Source organism: Abrus precatorius, unplaced genomic scaffold (assembly GCF_003935025.1).
Source record: "Abrus precatorius isolate BTA unplaced genomic scaffold, Abrus_2018 Scaffold9, whole genome shotgun sequence".
Lineage (NCBI taxonomy): Eukaryota > Viridiplantae > Streptophyta > Magnoliopsida > Fabales > Fabaceae > Abrus > Abrus precatorius.
Window position 1 is genome coordinate 2,314,962 of NW_020874439.1, and position 12,164 is coordinate 2,327,125.

General features: G+C 29.0%; 1 protein-coding gene across 1 annotated transcript; it reads left to right on the forward strand.

Annotated features, from left to right (window-relative positions):
- Positions 1-5,333: 5,333 nt before the first annotated feature.
- On the forward strand, positions 5,334-10,570 carry LOC113849558 (squamosa promoter-binding-like protein 7). The gene is made up of 3 exons (XM_027479548.1): positions 5,334-5,992; positions 7,319-7,437; positions 10,329-10,570. The coding sequence occupies exons 1-3, from the start codon at positions 5,334-5,336 to the stop codon at positions 10,568-10,570; spliced, it is 1,020 nt and encodes a 339-aa protein (XP_027335349.1).
- Positions 10,571-12,164: the final 1,594 nt, after the last annotated feature.

Here is a 12,164-nt window from a genome sequence, read left to right on the forward strand (position 1 = left end):
GTCCCACCAAGAGTATGCTAACAATCTCATGTGAGAGAGACAAGATGAAAGATGTATCAAAGAGTGAAAGAAAAGATGTAAATAGTGTGCTAACAAGAAGCCTGAGGTATCTCTTTTTTAGGTTTAAAAATCCTAAAAGCTCTTTATAATTGGGTTTCCCGCAGATGAACACGGCTACGCAAAAGTCTTGTTGAAAGGGCCTGACGTGTTGATTGCTGGCAAACTCTGATCTATTATTAATTTGGGCTTAAAACGCACCTAAAATTCACTTGTAGTCTCTTCATACTAAATACTAAATTGTATATTTAACATATAAATTAGTATAAAATTCAATTAAAATAAAGGTTAAACATAAATATATGGACGGTAGAAAAGAGCCTAATTACGGACTTATCAAAGATTAAATCTATTAAAAAAGTAAGATTAAAATTATTATCTAATTAGATTAAATTCATAAGAAATGAATTAATGAACTGAATGATGCTCATTGGAGTTTTTCTTTTTATAAAAAAATATGTGACATTTGACAAAATAAAATAACTATAAACTAAAATTGTATACTTATGCATGCTTTTAAATGTATAAAAACTTGAACATTTAAAAATTATTATATTTTTGTTACCGTTACCATCCACTCCAATCTCAACAATATTGAGATATACGCTAACTTTTATATTGTATAGATTATAGATCAGCTTCTACTAATTTAACAATGCATTCATGACTTATTTACTAAGAAAAAAGTATTATAAATATTACCTTCATAAGTATTATTAAGTACAATTTTTTTCTTTGTAAACCAAAACACATTCTTGTAGTTTATAGTCCTAAACTGAAAAGCTGACTGTTTACTACATTCTTTATCATTCATTCTCAGTTATGACGAGGTCTGCGAGAATTGAAAACTATAGGGGTTCAAGGTCTAGGCAGTGGGTATACTTGTTGAGATACGGTACATCACGCAAATAGATAAACAAGTTGAGATGGACATGAAAAGAGAACAAAAGCATTCCCTGCAGTTCTTTATACGGTGTAGATGAATCGTCCATATTTTTAGAGATTTACACGAGAACATAAATTAAGTTATAATAATTTTAGATGACTTGATTCACGCATTTAGTGGTAAAAAATAACAATTTTGATAAATGTTAAAAATCTATAATATTCCAAAAACCATGAAAAAGTTGTAGAATAAAATGGATTAAAGGAATGAACATTATCAATTAAACTAAATTCAGAAATCGAAAGAAAAATAAGATGGAAAGCACACGAAATGAATTGGCCTCATTGTATTTCGGTATTACCTATTTGTTTTCAGTTGTTTGAAAGTGATGAAAAATACTCCCAAAATAATGAACTCAGCAACGGATTTCAGAATAATTTAAACTATCATATTGTTATCTACATTGATATTGATTTTAAAAATAATTTGCCATTTGATTCATTCTAAATTTATACTATGTTGATATACAAATCAAATCAAGTTTTAAAATCAAACTAAATATGTCAATGGACTATTTCAGTCGATGGGTTTCAGTGAATGCTTTACAATAAAAATTAGAAACCTGAAACTAGGATCGGTGTTGGTGGATTTTGTGTCATGATAAAAAAGGAGGATAAAATGGGACCATAAAGAGTGAACAAAATACGATAAAAACATTAGATAAAGCATTGACCAAAATGACGTTTCAAAATATTTCATTAATTTTGTTTCATTAAGTTAGTGTTGCTAATACTAATTTAAAAATATAAATTATCATTATGTTTGAATAGGGCCAACAAGAGAAAGCAATCGCCGTCAAAAAGAGTCAACGACAGGGTGACGGTGCCATTGAGAAGAAGCTGACAAGAGCAACTGAGCAAGCACCACGGAATAGAGAGAAAATGTTCGAATTCAGAATACTAATTAAAATATTTATTAACAGAAGAAAAGAATTCTTAATCTGAAAACATATATATAAAAATCACTTTGGTTTAATTGGGATTGGTTCAATTAAAAACAAATAAAATAAACCTAATTATGAGATAGAAAAATTGAATTCATTGGATTAATGAAGTTGATCCAACCAAATGAATCTCCCTGTTAATGGTCATACCTAATTTGAAAAGTGATATAAAAGGAAAATCTATCTTCCTCGATCGGTGGATCTTTGCCAATTGTTGAAGTAGAAGCCAAAATGTGGAAAGTGGTCCTGCAATTAATCTTTTTAAGGATAGTCGTTGGATTTTAAGCTTCATACAAAACGTGCTATTTCAAAGATCATTTACGATTATGTGTACCTAACTTTCAAGTCATGACTTGAATATTTGCAGGCAGGTTTGAACCACCAAGTCTATTTCCTATTGATGTAGCAAATCCGTTGGATTGAGTACTTACTATCGAATTCAAAGACTTAGTTTTACTCAATGTACGGTTTTTTTTTTCCCTTTCCAGTTATGTCACAATTTGATCTCACTCGAAAATAGAATGTTGGCCAACAACCAACAAACATCATTCACGAAACTCCCTATGCAAGAGTTTGTTGTTAGTTCTACTTACCACACAACTTTTATGACTCTCAAAAAATACTCAAGGTAAAAAACAAAATGAATTTTTCATGTTTTTCTTTAATTAAGATTAACATTTTACGTCAGCAATCTTTAATAATATTGAATAACTTTTACTAAAACAAAATTTAAACAATACAAATAACACCTAAAAAATAAAATAAAAATCTCTTCCTCTTTTAAAGCCGTACTCATGATATTAGAAAACAGAAATTGAAATACAATTTGGAGCTTGAGATTCTCTTGGACCACAGTGTTCAGCTATTAGTGACTTGCTCACGGGAAATTCAAGTTCAATTTCTTGGATTATCTTTTGTTGTTACTTATTTATCTCTTTTTAAAATTATTATGTGTTTCTCGGTTTCTTAATTTAAGATTGATCAATATTTGTCAAATGTTTTTTCCGATCAGGAGTAAGTATTTGTATGAGTAATAGCGTGATAACCTGTATCATGCATAAACGTTTATTGTGTATAATATAAAAATATAGCAATATAAAAAAATGTAAAATTATGATTTATAAAAGAAAACAATCATGATAGGACGTGTAAAAACTTGCAAAAAAAATTATAAACTAAAACTATTTTGAGTGAATAATTCATAAAAATGAAAAATTATAATTTTCAAAAGATTATAAGAGTAAAAATATTACACAATGACAGAGTATAATATAATCATTAAAAAGATAATATATATGAATGGAGTAAATTTAAACTAAAATTTATTTATTTATATAATTTAAATATTAACAATATTTCAAATATTATCTATTTATATGTTAAAAGTTTGTAAGAAATGAGGGTAGTAATATATATATTCTTATATCGTTTGATAAATTTTTATTAGATAATTTAATTTAAAATTTAGTTATTAAATTAAAAGTTTTAATATTACAAAATTTTAGATTAATTTAAAATTATTTAATATTTTATCATTAAAAATTAGTATAATATAAACTTTTGAAATATATAACAATAAAGACTATTTGATTATATTTTTGTAATTATTTAAGTTAATAAAATTTGAGCCAAATAATTAAAATAAGATATAATTATAATACAATAATTAAATTGATAAAAATTATATTTTATATAAAGTTATTATCCGTACAAAAATATGTATAACTTACACTGATATAAAAATATAGTTTTTTTAATCACATATTATATCCAAATTTACATATTTAATTTATAAAATATAATTTTATATAAATTTTATATCTATATAAAAAGTGGCCATGTATAATATTTTAGTTTGAACACCAAGAATTCTGAACTACTTACAATAGTATTAAAAAATATATATTTTATATAATTTTTATTTATTTAAATTTAGTTCATATTATTTTGATTCAGGCTCTTCTGAGTTTGATTAGTTCATTATTTTTATCAGTTTTGTTAATTTCAGTTGTTTGTACTGAATTTCAATATTTTCAAAGTGTAATTTTTTTATTCAAAATATAATATTTATTATATATTTTTTATTCGATAAATTTTTTAATAATAATTTATTACTTTTAATTATTTATTTTATTTACGTATTAATATTTGATTTTTTTTACTGGTAATGTATTAAATTTATAATTTTCCTTATATTGTAATTCTAAATATACCATATTATTAAAGTGATAATTTTGAATGAAAATTATTTAATATAATATTTATTTATCAAAATATTAATTCTTAATAACGTATGTCAGAACTATTCAAACCAAGGGAAAAGCATAAGAATAAAAACTTCATTGAAATTATATTTATGTTTTCAAAGTTAAAATTTACTCAATTGGAAGGCCATATTTGATAATAAATTTATATATATATATATATATATATATATATATATATATCATAAGATGTTTAAATTTAAATAATTAATTTTTTTTTCTGAATAAGATTATTGTAAAAGAAATATTGATTAAAACTTAAAGTTAAAACCATAAATTAAATAAAAATAATTTCATGCAATTTAATTCATTTATTTCGTCATTAAGAAATGCTTTTGTGATAACTACAATTAATTTTAAAAAATAAACACGCTTTTGAAATGTAGGATTTGTAAATTTTTTATTGACAATTTAAAAAGATTTCATCTTATAAATTAAAAAAGAGAAAATTTCAAGTCATTTTTAGGATACAGATTATTTGGAATGATTTAAAATAAAATATTTTATCCTTAATTTTACCAAAAATTTACAAGAAATATTCGATTAACATCACATGGAGGGTGCAGCATCTTGAAACCTAATTTAAAATAGTTGTTTTTGGAATACAAGCAAGCAGCATTATTCAGCTGAGAAACAGAGTGGGGAGAGAGAGTGTCCTCTGATCCGCTTATGTCTTATCACTCATTTCTCTCTCTCTCTCTCTCTCTCTCTCTCTCTCTCTCTCTCTCTCTCTCTCTAGCTTTATCTTTGATCCATTTACTATCATTACTCATTTTCCTCTTACGTGTGGTTTTGGAAGCACTTCACCCGTTCCCCTCTCACTCTAGGAATCACTAGCCCTTGCAGCTTTTCCCCCATTGAGAGAGTACTTTAAACTCTCTCCATTGTACCAAAACAAAGCAAGAAACCTCTCTCTATACCCTTTTCATACCAAACTAAAAAGAAAAAGAGAAAGAAAATATCTCACTCAGAAATGCTCCTTCCCCCGTTCCACTTCTGTTCATCGTCATCATCACCACTATCATATCATCACCGCTAGGCCTATTCCCATAGCTTCCGTATTTCACACCACTGTTCCTTTTCTTTGCATCCTAAAATTAAAAGTTTTTAGAGAGAGAGAGTGATGGAGTTTGAAGGGAACATGTTCTGTCTTGGCAACAGAGACCAAAATGGAAACAGTAACAGTAACAGTTTTGCTTGGGGTACATGGGAAACAACCACCCCCACTACTGCTGCTAATAATAACAACAATAGTAATAACGGTTCCAGGTTAGTCAACGCTTTTAACAACACCGTCGTTGGCGGCGTCACGGCGGCGGAGAGTTCTGTCCCCGCGAACCGTCACGACTCCGCTGGACTAGCCAACGCGCTCATGTTTCTCCCCCGAAACGACGGTGTTCTGCGTCAGCGCCAGCAGCAGAATCCGTACGTGGGAGATGGGTCGCACGTGCACCCGGACCCGCATCTCATGTGCTTGAAGCTTGGGAAGAGGCATTACTTTGAGGACGCCAGTGGGAGTGGTAGTGGCGGCGGCGGAGGTGGTGGTGGAGGATTGGTGTTGGGGGATAAGAGAGGGAAAGGGTATTCCGGCGGCGGTGGTGGGGTGAAGACGGTGGGGTTCACGGCGGCTACAGTGCCGAGGTGTCAGGTGGAGGGATGCCACGTGGCGCTGCTGAATGCGAAGGACTACCACCGGAGGCACAAGGTTTGTGAGATGCATTCCAAGGCTCCCAAAGTTGTGGTGTTAGGGATGGAGCAGAGGTTCTGTCAGCAGTGTAGCAGGTCATTTTATCATTATCTCTCTCTTTGTTCTTCTGCATACTTTACCTTGATTTTTCCTATTGTTTTTTAATGACCCAGAACAATGAAGATGGAATATTATTTAATTCTGTGAACTCATTTCTCGGAGGATCCTGTTTAAATCTGATATTTCTCGAATCTTTTGTTTAAGAGTCTAGATTTGTGATTTGTAAGGGTAACTGAAAAGTATCATTTTCTTAATATATATTTATTTGTATTATATTTTGTTGTGACTATTTCGGAAGAATAATCATATGATACTCTTGTGGATACCTTTCAAACCTTGCATGTTTCTTTTTTACACAAATCTACCTTGCCTTGATATGATTTTTCGTTTTATTTTGCTGTGACGCTTCCGGTATCTGAAGAATAAAGATGTTATATTCTTTAGTTTAACAATTAAATCTCTCACAAACTTTAGTTGTTTGAGTTTAGTCTTCTGTTACTCTTTTCTTCTTGTGGTTTAAATGAACTTACTCAAGACTTACCCTTTTTTCTCATTATTTTTCACTTCAAATATAACTATTCTCTAACGTGTTTTTATAGATTTGAATAAATTTAACTAACAATTAGCTGAATTATGTAAAAATAATATTAACTTTTTTACGAATGATTTGAATGCCACTTGGATTGTCATAGGACTTCTATCTTTTTGCTTAGGTGTGTGTGTATATATATATATATATATGCCAGAGTCGTTAATATTAATTATTAGATTTTATCTTGAATAATCAAGATTTGGAGTTTAATTATTTTATATCAATAATCAAAATCACTTTTATTTTTTTTAATGAGTTAGTTTAAACTTTTTTAAAAAATAGAATTTGAAAAAATAGTCTGTCTTTATTATTTTGAGATATCGTTTCTGAGTAGTTTCTTAAAAGAAAAAAAGATAAAATTAAAACTAACTTTTAGAATAAAAATTGCTGATTTTGTAATTGTAACTAAACGAAAAATAATATCTATTTTTCATAAAATTTTAAAAATAAATTTTTTATACGTTCTTAATATCATTTTTAAAAAATGCTTAAACTCAATACTCACGTGTCCTTTGTATGTGATCATGAGTTTAAGCTGCCTTGAATCTCGACGTTTCTTGTATGATCATATGATTGATTTTATCTTCCTACTCTCAAATAAAAGTAGTTCTTTTACTTGATAACTCGCTCTGTATATAAGTATATGTGTGTGGGGGTTACTATTGTTTAAGTTTTTGTTATTATTATATTTTTTAGGATTGGTTCATTAGTTGATTTAGATTTAGATTTTTAATAGAGAAAATATGGTGGTGGGAATTGGACTTTTTAGGTTTCATGTCGTATCGGAGTTTGACGATTCTAAGAGAAGTTGTAGGAGGAGACTGGCAGGTCACAATGAGAGAAGAAGAAAGAGCTCCCATGATTCTGTTGCAAGGAATTCTTCACAAGGTAAATGGTGTTAATTCACATTTTATGGGTCTTGGTGAATTTGCAGCTATTTCATATGCTTTTTGCAAAAGCAACATTGAATTTCTATCATGCTATTTGATGCGGTTTCTATCTGTCATCTTATGTTGAGTCTTATTATAGTTCCCTTTACTCAATAATTGAATGAAGTCTTATAATATTGGATGTACTGAACTGAAATAAATTTTGGATAGATTTTTCAGTTAGTGACAAAATTAACAAAACAAAGAACTACAAGATTGAAATATTCTATTGCTAACTATTAGATATCCTAAAGATATGTGTATTATAACATTTTTGTGAAATTTGTACATGTCGATGCATTAATTTTGTTTCAGCTGCATGCATATATTAATTTATCATTTTTCATGCTTTGACTTTTGATTGAACAATCAGTAACTACAACATTGGAAGTATTTTGTTTTGAATTGATCAATATATATTATCGATTTACCATCCAAAATTTTACTCTAATTTCTCACATAATTAATTATTTCGTTTCATCATAATTGCATATTTCAAAGGTCGAAAGCATTAGAAACCTTAACGTTGTACTATTTCACGTGCTGAAGGGTTACCAAGTAACAGTTGCTGGTCTATACATAGTTTTGATTTTCGCTTGTTTTGTTTTTCTCCCTTTCTCTGGCGACAGGTAATGGACACTTGTACCAATTGGTCCTTTTGTCAAAACAGTATAGTTGTAGTTACCAGTAGAAAAATACAAAAGTAAAAATAAACTGTGTACACTAATTTAAACTGTACAATTCATAGTATATTCACCCTCTCTTTCTTCAGGATATGAATTCAGACAACTGATTTTGATATAATACTAAAATTTGTTACAGGAGGAATTCATATAGGATCAAATTTTCAAGAATGAAGCAATTAAGTAGTGCTATATGCTGTTGAAGCAGCTGAAAATGATATGATCCACTTGGAATATTTTAAATTTAGAATTGAAAATAAAAATTTAAAATTTCATCAATTTTATATTTACAACAAATGAAATTATACATCAAATGATTTGTAAAATAATTATTAAACTATGTTCATTTCAAATTCAAATAACAACATGCCTTTGATGGCTATAAAAATGCATTGTAACAAGTAGTCAGTTAATTTGTACAATGCCATTGATATAACGTGAGCATGTAGAAGAGAAACTATAACAAACTCATAGCAAAATAGTTGTGTTGACTCAACCAACTAATTCGTCTAATCTCAAACTAAGCAAATTAAACTTGACTACTATAGTAATAGGAATGATGACTTAAGTATGAAGTGATTTGTACCCTTACGAAGCTTAGATGGGGCTCAGTAGGCTTTATTACTGGATTAACCTTTTTGTTGGAGTGTCCTTGACATATAAATTGATTAAGGTTTCTATGCTCCTAATCTTTCATATGATGGGTTGGTTCATTAATTAAAGACATGATAATCAGCTGTAGTACTCTTTTATTCATTTCAAATTTTTCTATTAATTCTTTCTTAATTTTTTGTTTCATTCCGCACCTGAGAAAAGACATCTCCAACTCCACTAATGATTTTGACTCTATCTACACTTTCGGGCATCATTTATAAATTTAAGAAAATTAATTTTGAAATTCTACTTGTGAATAGCTCAGATGATATAATGCTCACTTATGATAATTTTAAGAAACAACGACACCTGTTAGAATTGATTGGTAATATGTACATTCTCTGATATTATTTTCATGACTAGTAGCTAAAAAATAATGGATGTTTCTTCCTTCCAAACCCTTGTAGGGTTAAAGGAAAGGTATGGCAATATTTTATTCATTCACTAACGTGTTCGCTTCTGTGAACATGCATTGGGGGCATTATCTAGTGGAATGCTTTATTGTGAGATTGAGCGGATCAATTCTTAACTTTAAATCATCCATGTTTGGTTTAGATTAGAAAATAAAGTGAGGTGACGTAGAAGTGATGACAGGTTTTAATATAACTTTTAATCTTGAAACAATTTTTTTTAAGCAACGAAGATTTATTAAAAAAATGTAAAGGATATTTAAACTCATACAATTTTCAGCTCAACAGAAAACTAGCGAACAAGTTTTAAACACTCAACGGGATTAATACACCATTGTGAAAAAAATCTTAAACATCTAGGTAAGATGAGTGGATGCATGGTCAAGACAAACTACTGATCCAACCTCATGCAAAATGATAGTGATCTCAAACTCACTGAAGTTTTATATTGGGGTACTTATAATAATGGTTTGCTCATGGGTGTAAATTTGTGATTCAAGCACGTGGACCAATATGCGTACATCTAGTAATAAGATAGTCTTACATAAAATAAACTGTAACATTCTTGTTCAGCAGAATGTGTTGATCAAATTATATTGTTCTTCAAGTTTGCAATGTTTCAGGTTAGCTTTCAGCTTTAATGAAAGGGCTGAATACAATAAATCACATATTAACACTGCTTTCATAGGTCATACCGATCTGATATCTAATACAATGATTGAGCTATTACTTCTTTAGCTCACTACGAATACATATTCTTGAATGAAATAATTCATTTCATATCTAGGTCATTTTTTATTTTGAACTCACAAGGGCTACTTGTGGTGTTTGCGGTCAAAGGATAACTGCTAGATTTAATTTGTAAGGATACATTTGGAATCACACTATTGATTTGTCCTTCATACATTTTAATCTCTTCTATGTTTCGTTTTTATTATCTTACTGAAAGATAATTACAAATGAGGTGCATTTATGCATGTATGTATGTAGAGAAAAAATAATATTGATAATGATAAGTAAATTGATATAAGTAATCTCAGTATAACTTTCTTTGTTGATAGACAATATGCTGATGGTTGGAGGTTTTCCATACTTATCATCAGGAGGGTGTGCTCTCTCTCTTCTGTCATCTAGGAGTGATTCTTGGCTTTCTCCTGCTGATCTCTCCATAAGATGCAGTGCTGCATTGCGCGAATTGATAGCTGAAAACCGAGCAGCCATCATGGCCAGGCAGTTTGTTTCAGACAGGGAGTGGCATTTACACCACCATGCAGTGGAAGACTTCAAGGAGATCCAACCTGAATCCAATTATTTCCCTCAACAGATGTTTCCCCAGACACAGTAAAGGTTCCATTTGGAAAGGAGCTTGAGATCTTAATGCAAGCTACTTTGCCCAAAGGTTAGGGAAGCTAGATTTGAGGGTGTTGAATTCATGGGAATGCCAAAAAAGGGTACTGTTGTATGAAGCTTTCAATTCTTTAATTTGCTAAAAATAAGTTTAGAACTTTTTTACAGGGTCAGGGTGCTAGCTAGACTAGTTTATTAAGGGAATAATTGTAAGGTTGTATTAGCAACTCTAATTGTTTCTAAATGTCTGCAATGTTGCTTTATAATGAATTCAATCACTTGAAAATTATAAATAATTGCGTGTTCACAAAAATGTTTAGCCTTGCAACCAAGACGTTTTAATGGTGAATCCAATGGCTTTTGCTTTTGAAATTTGTAGGAAACAGGCATCATGACTCTTTTAATTAATTGAATCTCATGTAGGAAAAACATAGGGTTACTTGATTTGATTGATCCTACGGATACACTGACTTCGTTAAATGTGTTGTTGGTTACCAATGGAATTCTTGATTATCTTTCGGTCTTAGAAAGGAGATACAAGAGTAGTTTTATTTTAAATTAGAGTATTTAAAACTACTTTAAAATCTTGCATTACCAAATTTGTTGCATTTAAAAGAGCGGTTAAACAACTATTCTCAAATATTAAGATTAGAGAGCGGTTTTAGAATCATTCTTTAAAGCATAGGTATAAGATTAAAGAGCAGTTTCGCATGAAACTGCTTTTTAAAGTATATGTATAAACTGTGAATCTAAGATTTAAAATTTATTTCTTTATTAGATTTCTATTACAAACTAAAATTAATTTATTATTATATTTAAATTTTAATTTATAGGTCTAATATTCAAATTTTTTCACTTTTATCACAAATCAAAATTGAATCTTAAGTTTATACGTTGTATTTAACTTAACAATCTACATATCCATGAAACAAACACAAGTAAATAGAGAAAAAAAGAACAATATATATCAACTTATAGATATGAAAGAAAAAAGAAAACTTACAAAAAAGAGAAGATAAAGAGAATTTACAGACGTGAAAGATACTAAAGATACCAATTTTGTTAATGCATAAAAGACAAAAAAAACTTAAAGAGGTAAAAATGACTAACTTTGTTAATAAGACGAAGAGATTCATTAGTTAAACGTGTTTCATTTATAAAAGTTAAAGACTTTGGCGAGCAGTTAACCACTCTCTAAAAGTGACTTTAAAGAGTAGTGAATATAAAAGCAAAGATTTGAGATCGATTAACCAATCTCTAAATATATTGTTATAAAGTGGTTTCTACTAACCACTTTTTAAGTTAGTGCTCCAAAAATTTGTTTCTGGTATAATGAGTGTTGATAAACTCTTCAACAGGGTTAAAAATTATATAGTATATAATTATCAAATTATTTTCAAAAGTAAAAAATAATTTATATTTTTTTATTTATAAAAGATTTTTATTTAATTTTTTTTAAATTTAAGAAGGATAAGTTATTTTTATTTTATTTTGAAAAATATTTATTTTTAAATTCATTTTTTTAAATGCAAGATTGCTAAAATTAAGTCATAAGATGTGGCTTCTACGTTTCTTTTAAATTTATAGTTCAC